Source organism: Amphibalanus amphitrite, unplaced genomic scaffold, assembly GCF_019059575.1.
Source record: "Amphibalanus amphitrite isolate SeventyFive unplaced genomic scaffold, NRLGWU_Aamphi_draft 000142F_arrow, whole genome shotgun sequence".
Taxonomy (NCBI): domain Eukaryota; kingdom Metazoa; phylum Arthropoda; class Thecostraca; order Balanomorpha; family Balanidae; genus Amphibalanus; species Amphibalanus amphitrite.
In genome coordinates, this window is record NW_024881637.1 from 320,281 (window position 1) to 346,605 (window position 26,325).

At 54.0% G+C, this 26,325-nt stretch overlaps 2 protein-coding genes across 12 annotated transcripts in view; one reads left to right on the forward strand and one right to left on the reverse strand.

Moving 5' to 3' along the window:
• Positions 1-11,341, forward strand: part of LOC122382543 (sulfotransferase 1E1-like) — a 48,558-nt gene extending 37,217 nt beyond the window's left edge. For 3 of the 4 annotated variants that reach the window (XM_043368025.1, XM_043368026.1, XM_043368027.1), the window contains exon 7: positions 1-1,876. In XM_043368025.1, coding sequence (XP_043223960.1) covers positions 1-506 — 506 coding nt within the window. In that variant the 3' untranslated portion in view covers positions 507-1,876. Of the gene's footprint in view, positions 6,641-9,176; positions 9,445-9,667; positions 9,937-10,267 lie in introns of those variants that run through there. The other variant, XM_043368028.1, reaches the window with a different exon arrangement.
• Positions 1,775-26,325, reverse strand: part of LOC122382542 (cyclin-dependent kinase-like 1) — a 27,343-nt gene continuing 2,792 nt past the window's right edge. For 2 of the 8 annotated variants that reach the window (XM_043368022.1, XM_043368021.1), the window contains exons 2-9: positions 24,558-24,689; positions 18,956-19,148; positions 18,671-18,792; positions 17,053-17,216; positions 14,300-14,497; positions 14,065-14,207; positions 11,575-11,700; positions 1,775-3,442 (exon numbers count right to left, since the gene is read on the reverse strand). In XM_043368022.1, the coding sequence (XP_043223957.1) occupies positions 3,314-3,442; positions 11,575-11,700; positions 14,065-14,207; positions 14,300-14,497; positions 17,053-17,216; positions 18,671-18,792; positions 18,956-19,148; positions 24,558-24,622 (1,140 nt within the window). In that variant the 5' untranslated portion in view covers positions 24,623-24,689 and the 3' untranslated portion in view covers positions 1,775-3,313. The other 6 variants (XM_043368018.1, XM_043368019.1, XM_043368024.1 and 3 more) reach the window with 5 other exon arrangements.

Sequence of the window (26,325 nt, forward strand, 5' to 3'; positions counted from 1 at the left end):
CGGAGCCGCCGCCGGAACCGGACGTGGCCGAGGACGAGCGCGTCTCGGCGGCCATCCTGGCGCGCGTGCTGGAGGAGCGTGAGCGAGAGCGGTCGGCCGGCTGCTCGTGCGGCGCCGGCGGGCTCGGGCCGCGGCTGGTGGACGTCTCGTGTCAGACGCAGCCGACCCACATCGGCGACCGGGACGCGGTGTGCCAGCCGTTCGTGTTCGAGCCGGGCGGCCGGCGCGGCGGCGGCGCCGATCCCGAGCCGGCCGCCCTGCGCCAGACGGTGGTCATCGGCCGACCGCGGCCGGCGCGGCCCACCAGCGGCGAGCCGGCGCCGTGGTGGCCCGCCGCCGAGCCCGCCGCCGACCCGGCCGTCTGGGACAACAACTTCGACTTCAGTCCGCCGCGCAGCCGCGCCGAGTCGCACCGCACCGAGTCGGTCAGCTCGTCCGAGTCGATGTCGGCGGCGTCGGCCGGCGCCCTGTCGGCGGCCGCCCTGCGCATGGAGACCCGGATCTAGCCCCGGGGACGGACCGGCCGGTGCTCCCACAACGAACCCGCTCCGGGACTGGGACTGGGTACCGCGCCGTGTGAACTCTGGTGTGAGAGCTGGCCAGACCCCAGCGGCGCCGCTCCTACCCGTGCCGTCACTGGTGAGTAGTGATGAAGTCAGTGACTTGCCAGCAGGGCCGGCCCGGTATCACGTCAGTACCTGAGACTGTCGCCGGCTGCGCTCCGTTTCAGGAGTGGTCCGCTCAGTGTCGGCGTCTGGCCGGGCCGGGAGGCCTCAGCGCCGACCGCGCCCCTCACCCAGAGTGTGGTTTGACGCTTAGGGTCACAGCTCGTTTGATGCCCAGGGTCACAGCCCGCCATCAGCCGCCTGCTTCCTCTGACGGTGTCGTGGCCTGACGTGCACCGTTTGAGCACGGCTGGGGGCAGTTACTGACTGAGAGGCGGAGTTTCTGGCAGTCCTAGGAGGGGTCCTGGTGCGGCTGCAGGCGGGGAATAGAACCCATGGGTGCTGCGGCGTGGTGCGCTGCCTGGCGAGAATATGCTCTTTGGTGAGCTGACATTCCTAAGGATCACTGCGAAATGTATTTCGGTCTGGAATGGTTCCTGTGCTGCCTACCGAGCATAATTGCCTGAACGTCCTCATGACTGACATCACTGGTGTTTTGCCTGTACGAACTGCAAGATGCTGTTTTCTTGTCGGTGCTAGTTGAGACATTAGATCTCTCTCGCAGTTTGTGTCACAAAATGTGAACTTGGTGCGCCAGCTTTCACATGAGCTTGTAAGCGGTGTGTCCGCTGCTTTAGTTTTCAGCCGAGTATGTAACTTAGTTCGCTATTTGACGTGGGCCCGAGTTAAGGCCCAGTCATGGAGCGGGCGACCTCAACTCTCGCCCCGACCCCGTGTCGAGATCTGTGACTGTCGCCTCTCCGAGTCGCCGGACGAGCGGCCCGGTGACGGAACTGAGCCAATCCGTACCCCTAGATCTAGACCGACTGTACGACCCTCCCTTCCTCCCTTTAGAGGCAGCTAAGCCAGAGTCAGCGACTGGGACAGGTTCCGCGCCGACGGAGTACTCGTTGGTGGTTTTCTCCCGGGTGGCTGCAATTGCTGAGTTTGTGCGCTGTGACGCCGCACGGCTCGGGCGGCTCAGTTGTAGTTGTGCCTATTTATTGCGCCCGGTCGTCCGCGCTCGGGTGTTCCAGGGAGCCGTTTATTTTGTTGAATTGCTCTGGCGCCGCGTGGGGCCCGTCTGAGCGGATATGTCGTGCCAACGCGCCGGTATAGAGTGTGTATTGTGTCTTAACGGCGCTGACCACCACATCCTATCATGGACACACGATCACGGATATGTTGCAATACATATGAACTGCACATTAGCGGCCGGCTGAATGGACGGATCTGGTAGCACCGCGTCACTGGGCGGCCGGCAGAATGGACGGATCTGGTAGCACCGCGTCACTGGGCGGCCGGCTGAATGGACGGATCTGGTAGCACCGCGTCACTGGGCGGCCGGCAGAATGGACGGATCTGGTAGCACCGCGTCACTGGGCGGCCGGCTGAATGGACGGATCTGGTAGCACCGCGTCACTGGGCGGCCGGCTGAATGGACGGATCTGGTAGCACCGCGTCACGGGCGGCCGGCAGAATGGACGGATCTGGTAGCACCGCGTCACGGGCGGCCGGCAGAATGGACGGATCTGGTAGCACCGCGTCATGGGGGGGGGGGCTGAGGCGTGAAGAAAACCACCGTCTCCCGACACACGCCGGTTCACAAACACTGAATCACAGGAGCTACGAAGCGACACGGAGACTGTAGATTTGTATTGGACGCTCGCGCAGGGCGGCGCTGTGTCTGTATAAGATCCGTTCACCGTCCGTAATGGCGGCACACACGGGGTCCTGTGTTCGCTGAGCCACTGGGCAGTGACGACTAGACCTGCTCAGCGCGACCTAAGACCCCGCTCAGTGCCAGAATGATAACACCGTATTGATCTTTGGCAGGAGACGCCGGCACCTCTCAGTTGTGAGCGCTCAGTTGGGTTATTATCGATGGGACGAGGCCATGACTTCTAGTTCCCTGGTTGATGCCAACTCGAGCATAAACTCTCGGTTGCCATGGCAACCGTGTGATGCGGCACTGAAATGCTATGGTTGCCTCGGGAGCTCCCCCGAGCTGCTGAGACAGCCCGGGGAACTGACCGAGCGCTCCTGTGGACTGGGGAGACCCGGCTCCTAAACAGTGACCTCAACCAAACCCCGACTAGTCCGCGGCCCATAACACCTGTCTGAATACTGAGCCGGCGAGCGGCGGCGGGTGGCACAGCAAACGTCGGCCCCGGTCGGCCGGGTCCGTGTCGATATATCACAGTTAACGCACGCAGCGCGTTCACAGGCGGACGGAGTGCGCGGACGGACGGACGGGAGGACGGACCGGCGCGGCCTACACACGACGGGAGGCGCGGCCGCGCGCACCTCCACCCCACCCTTACGAAAATAGAATAGACCGATGAAACGCAACAAACGCGAACAAACGGGGTACGTCACGCAGGGCTTAGCTGCGGCTGGACCGGTGGATGTCCCGACCTCTGGCAGGGGCAGATGGCGCCACCTGCGAGTAGGCCCTCCAGCCGCTCCAGCCGACCGCAGCTCAGGGAGGGCTTAGTTCCTCCGCCGTCCGTAGGGAGGCGCTGCCACCTCCTTAGTTCCCCATTGGCCGGCAGAGCGGTACCGTAGCTCTAGTTCCTCCGTCGGCCGCCGGGCGGCGCCCGTCAGCCGCAGTTGCCCATCCGGCCGGTAGGTGGCGGTCGGGAGGCTCAGATGGACGGGAAATGCTGGAACGAGCCGCGGGAGAGCAGGCTGCGCGTCTCGGGACTGCTGTGCGAGCCCGAGTGGCCGCCCGTGATGTTGGGCAGCAGCATCGAGCCCGAAGTCGAGCTGGCGTTCTGCCGGCACAATCAGACGGACCGACACGGCGTCACCGTCGGAGCTCATGCAACGTCACAATCGCGACCACGCACCACACGGCACATCCGCGGGCTCACATACTCATTACTCAAGTCATACTCACGATTACGGACCGTCAGGGTCACGGCACCATCGCAGACCTCATACTCACGGTTACAGCCGTCCTCACACTTACGGTTATAGACGTCCTCACACTCACGGTTACATACTTCACACTCACGGTTATAGACGCGTTCACATTCACGGTTACAGACGTCACACTCATGGTTACAGACGTCATACTCACGGTTACAGACGTTCTCACACTCACGGTTACAAACGTCATGCTCGAGGTTAGACGTCACACTCACGGTTATAGACGTCACACTCACGGTTATACATAGACGTTACACTTACGGTTACAGACGTTACACTCACGGTTATAGACGCCCTCACACTCAAGGTTCCATACGTCCTCACACTCACGGTTACAGACGTCATGCTCGAGGTTAGACGTCACACGGTTATAGACGCCACACTCATGGTTATAGACGTCACACTCACGGTTTATAGACGCCCTCACACTCACAGTTACATGCGTCCTCACACTCAGTTACAGAGGTCATACTAACGGCTACAGACGTCCCACTCACGGTTATATGAATACGTCCTCACACTCGCGGTTAGACGTCACACTAACGGGTACAGCCGTCACACTCATGGTTATTCACGTCCTCACACTCAAGGACACAGACGTGACACGACTCAGGAACGGCACAAAAGGCCAGGCCAATGCGCCATCGGGCCACCGGCACACAAGGGTAGCCAAAGTGAGCGAAAACCCAACAGTGTGTGCCTCTATATGGAACGATTTGGTCGGTTTACGGTACTGCAATATCCAATAAAGCTAATAAGGCGTTAAATGCGAGTGCCGTATCGTCAGACTGTCAGTAGCCGCTGGCCCGTCAGCCGGTCCAATATTTCCCGGCGCTGCGGCGGAGGGAGCTGTAGGGTGTGAGCCCCCGGAGCGGCCGCCGCGCCGTCCGGAACAGACAGACCGCGTCAATGAGCCAGTAATTAGCCCAGCTGAGGGCGGCCGGCTGGCACTGACAGACGGGAGTGTGCTCACGGCGCTCCCGGCCCCACCCGCAGCCGGGGAACGGGGCTGGGTATTGGGTACACGGACACGGCGCTTCTGACCATGGGCTGAACATTAGCCAGCACCTGTTTCCACGGGACTGGATATAAGCCCAGAGATGGAGTCCTTACGGTACATTTAACCCTCGCCGGCACAGGGGGGGGGGGGGGGGGGTTGATGCAACCCCCCCTAAGGTTTTTCGCGAATAACTCGCGTAAAAAGCGGCCGATCGCGACGAAACTTTCAGTACCCTCGCATTGATCAATTTTACACCTACCCTGAAAATTTCATGACCCTGACCCCAATGACCTTTGACTTGTGACCTCTTTTCTATGACCATGTTTGGCCGAAATCGCGGTTCGGCGCATGTCGGCTCGCATTAGCCGCGCGTTTGCAAGCTTTTCGTGGTTTCAAACGTTCAAACATGTGATTTGATGTTGCTCCCATGCATTAGGGTGGGTGTCAAGGTCACCTGAAGGTCAGGTCAGGTCATTGACCTTTGGTGACCTCGGGTGACCTCGGTTCACTTTTTCGAGTTGTACATGTTTCTAGGCTAGTTTTTGGAGCTGAATTCGAATTTAGCAACCATTTGAACATTTACGAAGTGGTTTTGGTGCCTTCGTAACATGTTACGAAGCTGTCCGAGGCGGTTGACACGTATTACGAATACCCGTCACAGCCCCTACCGGTTGACCTGACCTGACCTGACCCGACCTGGTCTAAATGCTTAAAGACATCATCTATGATCAAAACTAACACGATATTCGTGATCAGCACCCCGGAAAACCACATAGCAGCCACACTTTACGACTTTCTAACAGGTCCCGATTTTCCCGGTTTTCGGGTCATTGACCTGACCTGGAAGGTCACCCGATGACCTAGGACCTTAAAATTGGGTATCATCGGCTTCGTCTCGTGACGGGCAACACGCTCGTTTTTTTTTCCGCGAAGCTCTAGCTCGATCAGGGGCCAAACGCGAGGGGGGGGGGGTCGTAAACCCCCCCCCCTTGTGCCGTCGAAGGACTCAAAATGGCCTGTGCCGGCGAGGGTTAAACTGATGCAAGGCAGCCGTCTTTTCTACTTCTTGTTAATATTTTCATATAGTTTCAATCTCAGCAAGCATGTGTCTGTCGATCGCACCGTACTGCCTCCCTTTACAATACGAGCTGCAGCTACAACAATATGCTGATTGTTATAGGTACTGATCCTGAACATGGGCTGGGCTGGGCGAATGTCCGTTGGTTATGTATTCAGTCAGTTGAGCTACTCGTGTTGCGGGCCATTATCTTCTTCGGTCGTTTTCTCAGCTTCCTTTAAGTACTATGCATAGGGAATTTTGTTACGTCCGTTTATTATTCTTTCATTTTTGCATGCCATGCAAGTAAACATCCAATAACTGCACGAGGATTGAATGCCGGAGGTGTGGACAAATATGTGCCGTCCACTAAAATCAAATACCGGCGTCTGCCGTCTCCCGGGAGACGCTCCCAGCTGGGGCTGCTATTGACCGCGCACTGCGGCAGCAGCTCGGTGCCGAGAGGCCGCTCATTATCCGCCCGTGTTGACTGGCGCACCTTCTCAGCACTCCTCAGTCAAACGCAATAACGCGCCGCGCTCGGCTCCACTGCATGCCGCCGCGTCCGGGCGCGCACTCATATGGGCCGCCACGCGCCGATAATACCCCAATACTGCAGAAGAATGGCTTCATCTCGGCGTGCCAATAGCGGCGCAGTGCGGCGTGAGGCGGCGCTGTTTGGCCTGAGGCGGCGCGGCGCGGCCGGCGCCAGTTGTGCTTCAGGTCAGACGGCGAGCGGAGCTGCGGTCGGCCGGCCCGTCCGTCCTCCGCGCTACTCTGAGCCCCGCCCGCCGACTGCCGGGCCGCCAAACAGGCTCACCCGCCGGCCGAGGACAGCTCACGGGGCTTGTGTGGTCTCTGCCGCCGACCGACCGCCGGACTGCACTCCCAGAGGTCGCCCTGCCCAGTCCTACAGGCTGACACCAGCTCGAGCGCCGAGAGATCGCCGTATCATTGGTCAGCGCGGGCATCGCCGACACTCAGGTACGGACAGACCGAGAAACAACCGGTGTATGAGTGTCGGCAGACCGGGAGACGATAGCAGCGTCCGGCCCCGTGGACGTGGACCGTGAGTGAGTGTATGGGCGAGAGGGATGGGGGGGGGGGGGTTAGTGGGAGGGCATCGGCTCCGTGCCACTTGTGCCGTTAGAACAGTTGCCGCTCACAGGGATGGTAACTAATGGGCCGACAGGCAGCTGACACAGATCGGTGAGGCTGTCAGGGGATGTAGACCAGACTGCTGGAGCCTGGAATGTGGACCAGACTAGCGAAATATCGCCGGGTGTGAGTGTAGACCCATGCACCGCTACTCACAGTTCTGTCGATAGCACGGATAATGGGAAAACTCGATGCTCATAATGGATGCGGGAAAACACTAATGCGGAAACGGTGTTTTCGGGACGGTGGATCGTGAGGGGCACACCGCACATGACAGCATGGCGACTGACAAGCCTCATAAGCAATGCTGCCTTTGAAACAGATATTTTATAGTCACTTCCATGCGTCCTCCGACTGCCGACGCTTGGATAACGTCGTGCACATAAACCTAGTAGCGGTATAAATAAACAAAGGCAAGGGCGACAGACAGTTACAGGACGAAACTGAAACAGCTGCCCGCTGCCTGCTTCGTACCAAGTCGTATCGCTCGCACCATAACGTCTAACTTTAAAATATCAGAGCATCGCGTCGGAAATTACATAAAACCGCTCAGTGAAATGTTGCCTGACCCCGCCTCGACATATGTATGCCCGATTTACGCCCACGTAAAATCAGGCAGTCCAAATCAGTTCGTGATTCGTCTGAGTAATTGAACCCTCGAGGTATTCGAGTAGATGAACGACTTAATCTGCTCGCCACTTTCAATGAAATGATGGGCTCTTAATTTAATTGACCTCCAGAGATAATTAAGTTAATTGAGGTCATGAGTGTTCCAATAAAGCTCGAGCGTCTAAAGAGTATTAGGGAACTGAACAGGACTCGTCACTCGTAACATCGTTAACATTCATTGCTACATAAGTTACACGTTTATGCTACCAGACGGACTGTAACTGATAATTGACAGGGGCAGTTTATAAGAATCCGGTTCAAGGGAAATTTCTAACTATAGATAGGATGACTTTAAAAGAAGCCCGGATTATACGCGATGAAATGATCACCTCCTACATTGAACAACTTTTAAACGAATTTCGGATGCAAAAGAGATGCACAATGTCCTTTCTGTGATAAATAATTGGGTCTCGGAAGCTGCTCTGAGGAGATATAGTGACACAGTAATAGCCGAGCTGTCTTAGGCCGGACATGGTACTAATGAGGCGGGGATTTATTTCTGCACCGCTCCCTCGTGTCCTGTCCTGCCGCGCAGTACCCACGGACTGTGCGCGGGGCTGCAGCCGGCGGCGAGCGTAGGACGGGAGCTGTCCGCCCCACACACACCTGAGTCGATCGATACCGAACGGCCCACTCCGCAGTGCCTACCACTCAGAGCTGCACCGGTGTTCACAGTTTCACCGGTGTGCCTGACAGGTGAACGACAGGGAAGTGGAGACACTCCCGCCACAAAGCATTACCAGGACCATACTCCGACGTCAATAACTTTAAAAGGTCCAACCCGCCAAACAACTCTTTGACGAGGCTGTCACTCTTTAGGTGTGACGTGGGTTTAGAAAGTTTTTTTTTTAACTAGTTTGTAAATAAAATAGGGTTACCAACCCCGGCGACTTAAAAGACCGCTTGAACTGTCAAACGTCCAGCTAAACGGTCAGAATATCAGTTAAAACAGGCTACAGTTGTAACCCGGATCATGGCATCCCGACGGATCTTATGACGAGCTTTTGTTTTCGCAGATGTAACAGTCTTTACAGTCGACACAAATGGCGGCTTACCGGCTGATAACTGTCCTGAAACGCCGGTTATACGTAATGGAGCTGTATGTCCTAGCTCCACAGAAAGTGCTGCGAGTAACAGAGAAACGTTCACCGATAGGGATGTAATTGAACAATTACTCAGAAAATGTGAGTAGCTTCTTATCATCAACAAAACATAAAAAGCATAATATATGTATACACAAATGGAGCTAATGACAATGTTGTTAGGTCAACATGGCGGTCGCCAAAGCAAGCGTTCGCCGCACCATACGAACAGCGTGGACCATATACGAACATGATCGCTTACATGCCCCTTTGTGCAGCTGTATGTACATACGCACACTGTACGAGTATACACAACTGATCGTCATAGAAACGACCGCGTGCGAAGGTCCTCGCTTGGCGGGTCGGAAGGTCATTGTCCCCTCACACGACAATCGGAGGTGAGAGCGGTCAGGGGGTCGAAACGTTAATAATAGCGAAGAGTACTGCCACGGAGGGCTGCCAAAGTGAGGGCACCTCTCACGACAATTATCATCCAATATTGATGAGCTCGTCACGGTCCCAGTGCCGTGCCGTTCCCAGCACATGTTCGGCGCAATGTTCAGTCTGCTCAGTGTGATCACACAGCTCTGCTTCGTCCGTCCATCCCACAGGCCGCGGAGATGGCTGACCCGGACAGGGAGCCGGAGCCGGAGCCGGAGCCGGAGGAGCGGCTCCCGTTCCCCTGGGACCCCGTGCCGCTGACTGGGGAGCGGCTCGCCAGGATGGCCGCCGCCTTCCCCGACTACCGAGAGGAGGGACTCGCCGGCTTCGGACCCTCCGGCTACGTGGCCATGCCCGACTCGAAGCCCTTCTTCGAGGAATACTACAACACGTCCGTGCACCCTGGCGACATCTGGGTGGTGACGCTGCCAAAGTGCGGTGAGTCGGCCGGCCGCCAGCGGCGCACCGGGCGCGGGCGATCCCAGAGGCCCGCTCAGTGGCCTCAGCAGTCGGTCCATAGTGCTGTCGCTGTCGAGGTCATGTAAATGAGACATGTAAATTGCCAGCAGAGTCCAATGATTCCCTAAAGAATCTTTAGAGTAACCGTTTACGTCTGGCTAAGCAGCGAGTGTCACGGACGTCATTGCCTTTCCATTGTCAGGCACCACCTGGACCCAGGAGCTGGTCTGGCTGCTGCAGAACGACTGCGACTTCGAGGGCGCCAAGTCCATGCTGATGCCGGACCGCTACCACTTCCTGGAGATAACCGGCGTGACGGCGCGCTCCGTCCGCGAAAAGATCAGGGACGGCGAGGACCCGCTCTCGCGGCGCATCTTCTTCGACCCGATCGAGTCCCGGCCGCGGCCGTGGTTCGTCAAAACCCATCTGCCGCTGCACATGTGCCCGCCCAAACTCCTAGACACCGCCAAGGTATCTGCTCAGTTAGAATGACAAACACTGCAGCATAAGAGGTCCAAAGGATGTTCGTGGAAATAGCTGAATAGCCCACGTCATTCTGGGGTATAACGGGTTGAAGCATAGCTGTGAATGTACCGCAATTAATTGTTTGGCTGTTCAATGCAAGGAAGGCTTTCGAGTTTCACAATCCAATTCCAGACACTCCTTTGCACCGCTAATGCAAGGATATTCCTGCGAATTCAGTTCGCCCAATGAAAAATAAATGCGCTGGTTCGCTCAATACGCTTACATAAAAAGAGCTCCCCTTCGTAAAGGGCTGACGCCGCGTTTTCTGTGTCTGCAGGTGGTGTACATTGTCCGCAACCCGAAGGACGTCTGCATCTCATACTACCACCACTTGCACCTGTACAACGAGGCGGCCGCCGACCTCACCCTGGAGACGTTCGTCGACCTCTTCATCGACGGACTGGTCACCCAGCTGCCCTTCTTCCCGCACGTGCTGGAGGCCTGGCGGCAGCGCCACCACCCCAACATGCTGTTCCTCTTCTTCGAGGACCTCAAGAAGGACCTGCGAGGCAACATCGCCAGGGTGGCAGAGTTCCTTGGCAAGACGCCGACCGACGAGCAGCTGGACAAGCTGGCCGAGCACCTGCACTTCAGCAACCTCAAGAACAACCCGTGGGTGAACTGGGAGTGGATCTCCAAGTCGGCCTGGTCCACCGGAGACCCCAACAAGAAGTTCATGCGCAAGGGCAAGACGGGTGACTGGAAGAACCACTTCACGCCCGAGATGGACCGCAAGATGACCGGGTGGATGGAGCGCGAGCTGGAGGGCACCGGGCTCTCGTTCGTGCTCGACATACCCGAGGAGCAGCAGTAGCTCGGAGGGGGACGCCGTGGCTAGGGCCGCAGGGATAGTTACTGCGCTGGAGAGGGAGGGGGAGCCGGGAGGCCGTGTGGTGAGGCCCGGTAAGTCGCTGTCGGTCCGCTGCCGTTTACACCGATATTGCTGTCCTTCTTCTGTCAATCCAGTGCGACCCTGGGCCCTGTAGTACTGTGTTGCGCCCTTGTTCTACCTTGTCCTCAGTATATGTTCAGCACTACCCTGGCTTGGTGTCGTGTATTGTCCTTTATACGGGCCTCTAGCGGATGCTTTTATCGACTATGCCGCCGTGTTTTATGGCAATTGAATGGCGAATGATTGAAGGCGCGTCTCCCAAAACTGTGTGTGCTTGGATATTATTTGCACGTCATCTTTTACCAGGAACGAATAATGAGCATTATTGCTTCTTGGTTTGATCATTGTAAGCCTATTTCTTGCGCCAAATAGGGTTTACACTATGGATAACTTGGCCGATTTGTGGGAAATGTGTCAACAGTGGTCGCATCATTCCAAATAGACGATAGAATTAATGCATACAATTAGTGTTTGAACACGGCTATGATCCGCGGTCCATTGCTCCACTCTCGCCCGGTGGTTAGATCCGATGCGTCTGAAAATCGGCGCCGTACGACGGTTAGGAAAATAAACTTAACTAACCAGGCATGAACACGAGCAACCACCAAACTAAGCCAATGCGTCTACGTAAGCAAACATTAAGCTCTGGACTAGAGCGGCCGAGTGGCCGGTCAATAACTTACAGAACTCACTCGTTTCATCCGTTCAAACTCCTCCACCTCAGCCTGGGGAAGTTTGAAGTTGAAGCCGTCGAAGTACGGGTGCTGGAGCAACTGTTGGCACGTCAGGCGCTTCGCCGGGTCCTTCTCCAAACATTTCTGTGAAAAAAGAAACAAGGGACGTTACACTCGCACTTTGAGCATCGTACGGCAACGGCATTAGCTAAGAGCTGAATGCATTAAATATTATGGATAGTTCCATAATAAACATTTTCAGTGTCCAGCATAAGCTTCGGGCTCATCAGTGTCTTTCGAACCCTTTGCAAGTTTTTAACTTTTCGCTGCATCCTAAAGCCCTTCCCTGGTCACCACACACACCGTGTGTACAGCCTCAGGCGGACCGGCGAACACTGCCGGGCCGAGCTGCTAACCGTTCACGGCCCGCCTGCGGTACCCCTGTATCGACGGTCAGCCGGGTCCGGTCCGTGGTGACGCTCACACAGGTCTGAGCCGGCGCCCCGCGGTCAATACTGCGGCCACCGCCGTCTCCAGGCACAGCTGGGCGCGCCACACACAGGTGCGCCCAGCTGCGCCCGGCGGATCGGACCACTGAGCAGCGAGCGGCCCACCAACCAGGCTCCGCAGGCGCAGACACAGAGCTGGGTGGCCACTGGCCCTTTCAACCAACCTATAAATCTATAATGTGCTTCTATACTCCATTCGTAAGTTGAAACGCAAACGCTTAGCGTAGCGTTGAGCCGGCTTCCCCGTGCTGTGCGGGTTAGTCTAACTGCCCGTGCAGTGCAGGTTAGTCTAACTTCCCGTGCTCTGCGGGTTAGTCTAACTTCCCTTGCTCTGCGGGTTAGGCTATCTTCCAGTGCTGTGCAGGTTAGTCTAACTTCCCTTGCTCTGCGGGTAAGTCTAACTTCCCTTGCTCTGCAGGTTAGTCTAACTCCCCGTGCTCTGCGGGTAAGTATAACTTCCCTTGCTCTGCGGGTAAGTCTAACTTCCCAAGTGCGGGTTAGTCTAACTCCCCGTGCAGTGCGGGTTAGTCTAACTCCCCGTGCAGTGCGGGTTAGTCTAACTTCCCGTGCTCTGCGGGTAAGTCTAACTTCCCAAGTGCGGGTTAGTCTAACTTCCCAAGTGCGGGTTAGTCTAACTTCCCGTGCAGTGCGGGTTAGTCTAACTTTCCGTGCTGTGCGGGTTAGTCTAACTTCCCATATCGGACGGCTGTCGGCCTGAATATTTTATCAAACAGAAGGTCATCTTTTCAAGGAAGGATAGTCTTATATGTCGCACCAGCTCCCCAGCAATATGTTGATTGCAGAAGCTCCACACAGCCCCAGCCCGTGACACGCCATTTCGGGAGCCTATTCAAATGAGCTCATTACCGCTGTCACCGTGTTGGAAGACCGGTCACGAAAGGCCAATCGAGCGACCTTGGCACCAGCTCCGGCCGTCCCCAGCGGCTCGGCTGCGTGAGGCCAGCTCTTAGAAAAACTCGGACACTCGGACAATTAGGCGAGAGTGTCCTGTCGCAGGGACTCGCAGGGTGGCCGGTGAGTCGCCGCGACCTTGGCAGCACCGACAATCGATGTCCATCCAACAGAACTCCCCAGGCGCCGCACGAATCGCTAACTGACGACGTGACGTCATTGGTAACAGACTTGTGACGTCAGCAGTGTCGAGCAGGCAGTGGCTGCTCGGTGTAAAAGGCTACGGGGTTGTGAAGCCAGCTAAAAGACTGGAAACTGACTTTTCAATGCCTATGATGAAACATATTTATGTGTCGACTGTAAAAGAAACAAACAAACCAAGCTGTTCCCAGCAAAGCTAAGGCCATGTTTTTTTTTCAGCATACAACGCATAATGCGTCCTTTTTTAGTGAATATATGGAAAGACTGTCGGCATTTGTCACTTTAACCCAGACAGTTTGCCGATACCGGCCCGGGTAAGACATCATTTACGTCCCGCCGCTGCGGTCAGCGCACGTCTGGTGAATGGGGCGGACACGCAGCGGCCGCACTGTCTCATTGTGTGAGCTGATGCCGCCTCAGTGTGCAGCCGTGTGTACCTTCGTGCGTCATCGTAACGCCATAACGGCCGCCGGTGTCGAGACATTGATCTGAGCGCGGCGCCGCGAGCGGGCCAACGCCAATCCATGAGGTCCGAATGGGCGGCCGTGGGGCGATATGTACTGTGCAATAGCGAACACTGCAGGTAACCATATAACGGTCTGTAGGCAGGCAGTCCTTTTTGCACTTCCTATTGGACGTTGGACGGGCATGGTTGATGTCTAGATTTTAGAAGTCTGACTACCAATGCCCCAAACGCGACTGCTAACCGTATTTCTAGTGGCATATTACACGCCGGTAAATGTGTCAATAGACGGTATTTGTAGACTGTTTAAACTTGTATGCGCTAATATCATTCTTTTCGGTAATATGTATAGGGAAACATAGTTTTTCACCCTGGATCCACCGGACGAGTGCCACCACAGCCTGGTACTGCGCCGACTCTGACCTTGAGGAAGTCCATGCCGGTGTTGTTGAGCGACTTTCCCATCTTCTGCTCGAGACTCTGCTGCTCCTGAGGCTCCGGCAGCACGACTCCCGTGAAAAACTCGTTCGACTTGAACACCTGCATGTGCCGCGAGATCAGGTCACCTGAAAAGGGCCGGACGAGAGTCATAGTCAGGTCTCAAACCAATAGTATATTCGCGTGAACATCACGCGACTGGGCCAAAGTTACAACTTACCAAGCGTTTTCCGGATCAGGTAGAGCTGGTCGACGTCCGACTTTCCCGGCCAGAGAGCGTCTCCTTTGACGAGCTCGGCGAACACGCAGCCCACGGCCCACACGTCCACGGGCGGCCCGTACTGAGTGTCGCCGACCAGCAGCTCGGGCGCCCGGTACCAGCGCGTGGCCACATAGTCCGTGTACGGCTCACCGGGACCTGAGCCAGAGGGACACAGAGGGTCACACAGGGAACAGTTCGGGCGCCCGGTACCAGCGCGTGGCCACATAGTCCGTGTACGGCTCACCGGGACCTGAGCGAGGGACACAGAGGGTCACACAGGGAACAGTTCGGGCGCCCGGTACCAGCGCGTGGCCACATATAGTCCGTGTACGGCTCACCGGGACCTGAGCGAGGGACACAGAGGGTCACACAGGGAACAACTCGGGCGCCCGGTACCAGCGCGTGGCCACGTAGTCCGTGTACGGCTCACCGGAACCTGAGAGACAGAGGGGCAGAGAGGGGTCAGAGAGGGACAGGGACAGAGAGGGTAACAGACGGACAATGAGGGGCAGAGAGGGACACAGAGGGACAGAGAGGGTCAAAGAGGGACATAATCCGTGTACGTTTCCCCGAACTTCCCGGCAAGAGAAAACAGCGCAAATGCTGTGCTCACAGCTCAATGCAGTTAGTTAGGTGGCTTTTAACCTTCTCCCCAGTGGGGGGGGGGCATATGTTACCACCCTGTCGCGTTTTTTGCGTGTGAAGTGTGAATAAAAAACCACGGCGCGTAGCGCCGCGCCACTCGGAGTAGCTTTTTGCACATCAATTTTAGACAACGAGTGAAATTTTTGACCCCAGGCAGTGCTGGAAATGAGGCCGCTTTCTGGTCCCAGCGTTTTATTCTCCGGGCGGGTTAATCCCGCCCAGCGTTTAGCCTTTGGGGACCCACTCAGTCTCGTGGCTGTTTTCGCCGCTCGCCGCAGTCGAGATGCAAAGTTAATAGTCACACGAAGCTTATTTAGGGCCAGCCAAACCAGCCTAGCCTGGAGTTACTGTTAAATGTATGCATATAGCTGAAAGAAAAAAGGGTTTGTAGAATCAATTTATTTCGAAGTCGTATATTCAGAGGCCCCAAATAAACTTCGTGTGACTATCAACTTTGTATCTCGAATGGGCCGAGCGGCAAAAACAACCGCGACTCTGAGAGGGTCCCGAAAGGCTAAGCGCTAGACGGGGCTAACCCACCCGGAGAATAAAACGCCGGGACCAGAAAGCGGCCTCATTTCCAGCACTGACCCCAGGTCATGTCAGGTCAGGTTACCAGGTCAAGATAACTGACCAAGCCTAAAAAAGTCTGCAATCATGTCCAGCCTGCAGTGTTTGTCAGAAAGGCTTTAAACTTGGTGGATTGCATGATGTTAGGGGCGCCTACAATTTGTATATCTCGGATTTTTTATATCCGTGACCTAGGGTCAGGTCAGTGGCATGACCTTTCCATTATAAGTCAACGGAGACAAACGAAAATGCCTCTAGATCCGTGTGTACGCATAGGAACAGTCCAAATATTTCAGAATCACAATGATTTGGACCATCCGTGACGACCAAGGTGTCTTTTTTGTTGAAAACCTCTAGAAAGGTCATCCGAGGTCAATTGAGGCTACAAACAGATTTTTGCCAATAACTCTCGATTGGAAAGAGATAGAACGCTGGGGTTGGCCTCATTGTGTTTGCCTTGCCGAGACGCATCGACTGATATGCAACATGATCTTTTCCGGTCAGGTCATGACCTTGACCTGAGGTCAAAATTTGAAGTTGACCTTTCAAGGTCAAATTATAGCTCATTCGACGCGTCTCGGTGAGAGGAACACGATTCTGGCAGTAGAAATGTCGTGGCTTTTTCAGTCAAAAGTTATTGTCGAAAAACACTTTTCGTAAAAACAGCTATTTTTGGAGTTTTTGTCCTCTGGAGGCTATACCGTTGACCTGAGGTCATTTTTGATGATGACCTGATCAAAAGAAGAGTTCAAGAGCTATCGATTGCTTTTCCAATCGTTTTTCTAGCTATCACAATTCCTGAGATAATGGCATGTTTTCTGCAAAATATAATGACAATTCGCAAATTTGACCTTTGATGACCTCTGGTGACCCCAATATTGCTCTAAGATGAAAAATGACTAATACTTTCAAACGTACGCATCGAGAGCTATCGACTGCTTTTTACCGCGTCTTTCTAGCCCTCTTAGTTTTTGAGTTAGGGGTGGGTGGTAGCATATGCCCCCCCCCCCCACTAGGGCGAAGTTGGCTGAGACCGCCACTGGGGCGCGGGTTAAATAATCTAAAAAAAGTTGCTGAAAGTCACGAGGCATCAAAAATGTTTGTCAGCAGAAGTCTAGCATAATTGACCACCGCACTACCGGAAATGAAAGCATTCAAAGTGCATTTATATATATGGAATATTTAGCGGGCTGCGACGTATATCTCTTCATCCCGTAGCATCATAACATTCCAGCCATCTGCGGCACCGTGCCAGATGAAAGAAAAAACCACTGTTGTCACGGAAACGAGCAGATACAAATTACGAGTATATGCAGTCGCCGTGAGACGGAACTGCTAAGATGTCATTATAATATATGAGCAGCTGAGATATGAGAATGAGTCGGTAGATTGTGTAGACGTAATATTTGTAGCGACAGATGAACTCAATAGTCAATGCATGCTGATATTACAATTCCTTCTGCATACCGCACTCACCCACTCCTACGGGCACTCACTCATGTTCCTGGCGAAGCCGAAGTCGCACAGTTTGAGGACCTGGTTTTTGGTGAGCAGCAGGTTCTCGGGTTTGACGTCCCTGTGGATGCAGTTATTGGCGTGGCAGTAGCTGATGGCCTGCAGCATCTGCCACGTGATCCGCTTCGTCAGCTCCTCCGGCACGCTGAACGGGGGTGGGGGGAGGGGGTAGTCAGTATACGGGTCAACACGCTTAGGGGTATACAGGACGGGGAGTCAGTTAACGAGACATGAGACACTGCTGGGCATTGGTCAAACAAAAGCTCGATAGCTGTGCTGTCGTGTGACAGGTGTGCCACGTGAGTTGGTGCATGTCTCGTGCAGCCGGATACGTCGGATATAGGCACTGAGCGGCTCGATGTTACGGAGCAAACAGGATGAGCGACATCGCGGCCCGGAACCCACGAGAGGCTGCGACACGTGAGCGGGACGGCGGGGCACACAGAGGGGATAAAAACGGGGCCAAAGACCGGAGGGATAGACAGGGGAAGGGGAGGGGAGGGAGAGAGGAGGAGAGAGGATGGGTGAATGAACGTGACTGATAGCAAAAAATTCCATGTATGGGTGACGCCGTTTCCAAAATAATGAAACGAGAAGTTTTCAGACTCCTAAATTCGAGGAGCTCCACCGCCATCCTACGACAAAACAAAGTCAAAACTGGCTGCCACCCGTCCTGTAACAGGCTGTTCGGCGGTGCTAAAATGCGACACCCGGTGTTCCTATGGGCCTCGTTACCCAGTATCGTCTATAGACCCGGAAATAGTCGTCCGCCCATGGCGTCAGCAGCGTCACACACGGCGGCGTGCATTGGCGAAAAACGAGGTCACGGGGCGGGTCACGCCATGTCGGCGCCTCAGGGCACAATGCCGGCCCGTGCGACACACACAGATAACGAGCGACCCGGCCCAACCTGACGAGCTCCCAGTACCGGCAGACGACTGCCACTCGACGTGTGCTTATGTGTGTGCTGTGTACATATATTCCAGACAATCAGCCTACAGACGGCAGTCACTCGGTGTTTGACTGTGTGTGTGCTGTGCAAACATTGCATTCAGCCGAGAGACGCACGGTTCATGAAGAAATGCACATTTGACGTATATCCTGATCGATAAAACGCAGCCTACTCATTACTTGGATGCCAAGCAGGTTATAAAGGTCCAAGCTAAAAAGGTGTAAGCGCCACGGCGTATAGCGAGCTCAGAAAAACTTCTAAAGGCGCCGCCTTTTACATGGACCAAAATTTTATAACAGGACAGCTTTAACCACTCGGGGCACTGGTACTGTTTAGGTAGATATTCCTCTATTGCAGCCCGTACAGTGACCGCTGAGTGCAATAGCTTGCACCCAGCTGTTTAACTATGCATAAGCACAAGCATAATGAACTTCTAAACCACAAGGTGATTTATAACTAGGTCAGTCCTTACCGATCCAATCCCTTACCGACCCAAAAGCGTACAATTCAAATGGATAATCCACCGGATACTCGTTATGCTATAGATGGTACAATATTTATGCGCTGCAATGCTTCAGACGATTCAGCTCGGTTGAAATTTGCGATATGCCAAAGCTGAGCGACCGCACCGTCAGTGTTTCACTTACCCTTTGGGGTGCTTTTCCAATTCGCTAAGTACAGTGTGATCACAAAATTCAAATACTAGGTGCAGCTTCTTTTTCCGTCGAAATACTTCTATTAAATTCACCAGGTTTGGATGTTTTAATTGCTGAAACAAAGCGAGGTAGTTGAGGGTCAGGGTCAGATATTTACAGAAATGAAGCCATTCTTACTATACGTTATAGCGATGTTACATAACAAACGATAATTCATAACTGAGTCTCAGTCAGATGCGTCATAGGAATTCATTATGCGTCCTTTCAATTACGTACTTTGAGCATCCGGATTTCTCTGAGGGCGATCTTTCTGATGAGCGGGTCCTCCTCCGATTCCATGAATTTCTTGATGGCGACCAGCTGGCCTGTCTCCGTGTTTCGGCACTTGTAGACGGCGCCGTACGAGCCCTCGCCGATTTTGCCGAGCTTCTCATATTTCTCCATGAAGTGGGATGAGACTCGCGGACGCCTGCAGAGGGAGAGAAAGAAATCGGTCAGCTGTTATGGACAGCTATATGCTTGCACCCAGAGCTCGATGTCGGATGACGCAACAGCATATACTAGGGTTACCCGCGTGCTCCGCAACGCGAAGGGGGGATTTTTTGACCCGTGGGTATTGGGTTGGTCTGTGTCGATTTGGTTGGTAGATATCCATTTCGTTCGATTGCTTTTTGACGGCCAAGCATTTTGTAAGAAAACAAAAAGATACATCGCATCGAGGTGCCCGTGTCGTATTATCATGCGTTCTACTTTAGAATGATTCGAAAACTGGCGTGAAGTCTTTTGAGGGCCATCGATGAATTTCGCTAAAAATGACAATGTAATGGTTTGGAACATTTACATTTTTAAGGATACTGTTGCTAATCATGCAAAAATGAAGAGTGAATATTGGACAGAATTGAATGCTCTATCCAATGGTACCATATTCAATTGCCAAAGGTATCAGGTTATGCAGCAAACCCCGTGTGATTAATAAAGTGGCACAAAATTGACAAACACCATTTTCTCCTGTGATTTGCACCACCTTGATTTGGATCAATCAGCTTTTCACAATTTTTATATGAGAGGCGGTACCTTTCTCTTGCAAATAGGCGTTGATTCAACTCGCTCCATTTAACGGTCACCTAAAAATAAAATTAATTCCAAAATTTCTCAAAAACCGCAATTTTTCAAATAAAAGTGCCCTCTCCGGTGCACGTGGCGCGTGCTATCCTCTGCATTGCACACCATTCAATAGCCCGTTCAATTCTGTACACGATGCTGTTTTCCCCGTGCCGGTCGGACCCCTGGTCACCAAGATATTGCTTGGGAACTGGACCCGTGTCGGCCAAAATTAGCCGTTTTCGCCCGATTTCGCACGCCGATTTATACATGTAAAGTCTATGACGCGAATTTGCACTTTTTGAGCACGCGCCACGCGCTCCCTATCAATCCGATCGAGCTGAGACCCCTCAAAGGCACGTCGCGCATCCTTGATCTATAAGCTGTGCAAATTTCATCGGGCTAGGTGCAACGGTCTGGCCTGTAGTCCACGCAAAGCACGACCAAGTCGGGACCTCGGTAACGGACAGACGCACCCTCCTCAAATAGTAATATAGATTGCCGAAACACCTGACATCAAAATCTGCTTATCGGGCACTTCGCGCCATCGCACTAATCTTAGGTATACCGTCAGAATGTCCGACAGTGCAACAGTCGATCGGTTTACATGATTGCCACCATAGCATATGTGCTTACAATGACTATCGAAAGAGATAGAGGAAATAGATTAGCTCACACAGCAGGCGACCTAGCTATTCGTCTCGTGTTCATCGAACTCAACTGTAACTCGTTTAGTTGTTTGTTTTATTAGGTTACGATATCTCGGTCTATTCAAACTATCTCAGGACCGAGTATAAGAGAATAAAAGGGAGATGTGAAAGAGATTGAGACTGAGTCTGAGTCTGCAGCGTTCGAGCCTTCCCTTTGGAACAGGAGCGTCCCTGTGGGACAGGTGGGACAACGACTAACTGTCAGTCACGAGCAGGGAAATGTGTCTAAGAGTGCAGTGCCTTGGCTAAAAGAAGAGGATAAAAAGAATTGACCGTATGAGAATCGTATAGGAGCTGGAGCCTTTTGTTCAGTCTTTTGTCTCCTCCAGCGTTGACGTAATTTGAAATAGCAATAGCCTCGTCCTGGAAACAGCCAAATGGGGCCTTGGCCACTTTGTGAAAACTATCAGCTCATCCTTGATAGTTTGACAAAGAGCCACTCGGGCCGCGAGGCTTTCAGCGCGGTTCTGGTCGATGGGGCCGGTCGCCGGCCGTTCCCACTGGCCGAAATGTCAAGGTCGCCGGCTGACCGGTCGGCGCGGAGCCTGGCTCGGCCGCCGCCCGCTCCAAGTTAGGCCGTTAGTGCACGACACACGGTGGCGGTTTGGTTAGAGCGGCGCCGACCGGGAGACGGTCCCAGAGACGGGGGTCGGACACGCACCGTGGCGTGACCTGGCCGTCACACACTGTGACAGAACAGCCCGGCCGTCACGGAACGCCACCGAACGTCGCACTACCACGGGGGCACAGCGGGGGCTGAGGCCGAGCTGGAGGGCTGGGAACGAAGGGTCTTATACACACGGGGCTGGCTCGGAAGGCTGATAAATAAAATACATTCACTGAAAATAGCGATAATCTGTCTCGAAAAAAATGTTGCCAAAAATTGTTGTTCCGTAACTTGGTCTATTTGATTCTGTCTTAGATTCTATTGATAAAAATTGTGCGTTTGAAAGATGGACAAGTTCACGGTTTTTAATCCTGTCCTCTGTTCCAGGAACAGTCGGGAAAAGAGCCATCATAATGCAACGTTACTCGTAAAGCGGAGTCTCACTCCAGTACGGCTATTTTGAGCTAGATATCTGGACCACTCAAGCGTGACATTCGCCACGGACTCACTGTACCACCAGTGCAGTGAGGGAGTGGATATTGATTATTGACAAAACAAGGGACAGGCGCCTATGTTGATGGAACAGTGAGTTGGCGAACATTGTGCGTGTGGAACGTTCCAAATCTGGCAGATAAATCATTCATCAGGTACGTACCTTGTCGACCATTTCAGACAGGCATTCCGCATTAACCAACCAAAATAAGTCATATGGCGTTGCTTTAATCTGCTTGGGTCCAATGTCGTCGCCTATCGATTAAAGACCCAACTCTATTTATACATGCAAGAGATAAACGTTAACACATGTCGAACAAGAAAAGCGATGACACATGCAAGGCACAGATAATACCTACACAGGACAAATATTAAAGACAGACATAATGCTTTGCCGCCTGAATGACCACTCATCCTCCCTCGATCTCCTTACCTCTGCCCAAAGAGCAAATTCATTCCCTCCCTGAACGACGGTAGCCGGGAGCTGAACTGGGTCTCCATCTACGGACGCATTTCAGGCGACGGGCGACACCTTCCTTCATCCGTCGTCAGCCTACAGGGCGGAGAGACGGTAACGGGCCTGTCGGCAGGGCGCAGGACGACGAGGACGGATTTACCGGCTGGCCACGGAGCAGCGGTGCTGGCCCATAGGGACTGCAGCGCCTTCCTCCAGTCGTCCACAGAGAGGGCGTCCACAGGGACAGCCACCAGTCGTCCACAGAGATGGTGTGCACAGGGACAGCTGACCGTCCACCGGCCGCCCACCGTCCGTCCACCGGTTATGGGCGGATGCTGCCGTGACCCGTCCACTGGCTGCTTACGAGTGCCACCTTGACCCGTCCTCTGCCTAAATGCTCCACTCTCTCAGTGATAGGATATTTGTCTACGCTCACAATCACACTCACGCCCTAGGCTATCACAGCAGCAATGCGGCAAAACGTCTTCCTAACCACTCGTTAGCTCCCTCGCGTTCTTTGATCAGCCTTCCACCCTGCTCCGTGCTACTGCTCACTCTTCTCAATCTCAGGGCATCTTCTCCTTGCGCACTGGCTCTGCCTTCCGTCGCCCTTAGTTCACTGCCGCTCCGTCACCCGTCTGATCACTCCTCCCTCCACCAGGCACGGTCCGTCTCTCGCCGTCTTCCGTCTTCTGTCTCTCGCCGTCTCCGTGCCGTCTCCGTCGGTCCGCCAGGCTGCTGCTGTGTTACACGCCCGCTCCTCCGTCACGGCCGCTCCGTCGGTACGTCGTCGGCGCTCCGTCGGTAAGTCTGTGCCCCGCCCGGCGGCCGCGGCACGACTGCCACCGACGACACCGCCCACCACCGGGCGCTGTTTACCACTATTTGGCGGCCGTTACTATAGGCGACTGACGCCGGCGACCGCCGTACCCGGAGGTGGCACCGGCAGCGGTACTGGTACTCATGGTGGTACTGGTACTCATGGTGGTACTGGTACTGGTACCCGGAGTTGGAACTGGCACATGCGGAGGTAGGTACTGGTGCCGGAAGTGGTAGGCACTGGTACTAGTGGAGGTACTGGTACTAGTACCGGCAATAGTACTGGTTCTAGTGAAGGTAGATACTGGTACTTACATACCCGGTGGTCGTATTGAAAAGAGTATTATTACAGGTATTGGTACGGGTATTGATATGGACATTGGCACGAGTATTGGTACGGGAATTGGTGCGGCTATTGGATTGGTGGGGGTACTGGGTGTTGGGTACCTACTGGTACGGGTATTGATACGGGAGTGTAGCTGTGTGGCTCAGTGTTCGTGTATGCGTGTCTGTTTGTGCGCGTGTGTGCTAGCTCGGAGGTGGCGTTATGTGCTTTTCCGTTGCCAGGCAACTGTCGCCCTTACGTCGCCGTCCCTGAGCCCGGACGGCCCGGCACTGCTGCCACCGGCAGCGGCAGAAGGGTCGATAATCGACGCAGAATATACGTACACACATAGGCACAGCCCAGGTAAAAACAGATGCAAGGAAGATGGATAAAGTTATTTTCTAACAAATGCTAGGACCTGTAGACGCGGCACACACCAGTCCGACTGCACTGTAAGTCAACTCAGAACACCAAGACCCCGCATTTGTAACACCACAAAGTAGGTAGGTAGGTAGGATTTGCATCACATAACAACAACAACAAAAAAAAATTGGCATGAGGCTACAACTTTATGGCTTCAGTGCAGTCATCGAAACGTTTAATAATTGATAATTTTTTTCTTTCATAGGAACGACATGCTCAATACCAAAAACATCGCTTTACGCACTTCCTGTCGTAGCTTTACTGACAAAATAAGTCAGGAAAAGGGAATTCAAATCAAACAAAATGAAGACCTATTTAATCTACAATTACATGTTTCAGTTACATCCCAGTATCTGACGAACAGCATACCTATAAATCTCCCAGTAGGCACATTTAGGTACAACAAACAAGCAATAGGTACACACTGAAGCATCTAACAGATCACAGGAACACTAGTTTTACAAAATATATGAACACAACTACCTAACGCATAACATTTTCCGAAGTAAACAAAATCATCAGTCCTCACTCGGATGTCTCAATCGGCCAGAGCTATAGCCATGGAACAGGCAGCCATTTTACAGCGGAACTCCCAGGCACGGCGTCATCGTGCACAATCGACCGCCAGTCGCCATGGTAACGGGCGTCTGTCGCGTGCCCGGTCGGCCCCACTCACCGTTCGGGCGCAGACAGACGGGGTGAGATCATCCCTCCCCGAGGACGGGCAGGGCCGCCACACACGCGGCGCTGCGCCGCGGCAACTGCAGCTGCAACCCCAGCCGGCCGCCGGCGCCGCCGGCTGCACCGACCAACACAGCCCCCGGCGGTGGGCGGTCAAGGTCACCGGCGTGTGCGATCAGAGTGCCCAGATTATGGGACAACTAAACACGGCGGTACGCGGTACTGTCATGTCAATGTCATGTCTCCACCGTTATGCAGCTCACCTTTTCAGCACGGAGCGCTGTTCGGTCCACAGCTTGAGGCGGTGCTCCCAGAAGGCCCGGTCCATAGTCGCCTCATTGTGACGTCATTGGAGCCCCGGATTCGGAGCTCCGGCGGGGGTCCGAGGCCGGTGCCTGCCGGGTACAAAACAGTGGATTTAGAGGGCCAGGGACTGAACGGCGGGCTGGCCCTGTCACTACAGCCATGAAAAGCTGACCCATTCATAATTTAAGCGCACGGACCGTGTAATCCGACCGTCATCAGGAAAGTAAGGCTATACATACGTGACACTGCAGACGTGATGGCCAGCTTCAAATTCGGGCCACTCCTGTAACTAGGTTTCTAAGTAGGCGTCGGTGTCAACTGTATATGCAATATGCAAGGATGACCTTGAGGTGCTTTGGAACACCGATAAATAATTTTGGAAAATATTTAAAGGAAATAGTTCACTTTTAACATGGGATTTTGAACTGGAATAGCAGTTTCGTAGCTTGAGCTGAGACTAGCACAAATCAGGAGCTTTTACGGCTCAACGATCACCCTAGACGAAGATATTCCATTTCTCGTTCCGAAAAGAGTGCCTTGCAGAGGAATGTGCGCCTTGCACAGGAATGCAGCCACGTCATCGTCAGCCAATCAGCATGCTGCTTACAGCTAATGCAGCATGCGTAGGTTTGAACTACGCAATATGATTGATCAACGCGTAATAAGCTTCCGCGTCAAACATTATTTTACATAGAATATAGTTCGTCCTATATTAAAAATATAGAAAATAATTGTTTTTACAAAAAGGTTTTATTTTATTTTCTGATCATTTTGAGCATAAATATCGTAAATCCATAGCAAAATACTAATTTCAGGAAAGTGAACTGTTTCCTTTAATGTGTGTCTAAAATTGTAACAAAACATAGACTAGGTAGGTACCTACTAGTGAGGAAAAAGGGAACTGCGTACCTTATAGTTCTATATATAATAATTGAGCTAGAACACTGCACTATGAAAAAGAACTAAAAAAAATAACCATAAAGTGCTCGAATCATTGATGATTTTTCCCTGAAGAGTGAAATCCAGAACATGGGTCATGGCTTTGCTGTTCTACGTTCGCTAAACTGCCCGTCCGATAAAGACTATTTCCCAAGGGGCGATACACAAAGTCCCGCCGCCTCGGCCCAGGCCCGACCGTTGCAGTGCCCGGGGTGGTCGCATTAGCTCGACCCAATGCCCCGTCCGGGCCCGGTCAGCCGGCCGGCCACTCGGTATATATCGTCCCGGCGATGGCCCCAAACACGGCGTTGCCCGGCCGCGGCGGCCGTCGCCGGGGGCTATGGATCGGGCCGCCGAATTGGGCGCCGTCCGCCGCCTCAATGGCCCGCCGGTGTTGACTCGGCTGACACGGACTGCGCCGCTGACGCCGTCCGAACTCGGACGGGACAGCGCGGGCAAACAGACACCGAACACACCGGTGGACAGAGGCTGGGGTGGGGACGGGGGACTGGGTCGTCGTCTGGGGTGGGGACTGGGGACTGGGGGCCTGGGGCGTCGTCTGGGGTGATGACTGGGGACTGGGTCGTCGTCTGGGGTGGGGACTGGGGCGGCGGCTCGGCGGATCATGCTGCCTCAGGGGCGGGGCGGGGAGCCTCGGCGAGCTGCCCTGCGGGCTGCGTGCGCCCTAATCCTGTCTGGGCCGGCTGGGATCGGCGTCAGCGACGGCACGTTTCATAACGGATGAGTCATACCGCCTCGAATGCTCCATATGTTCGGGAGCGGACT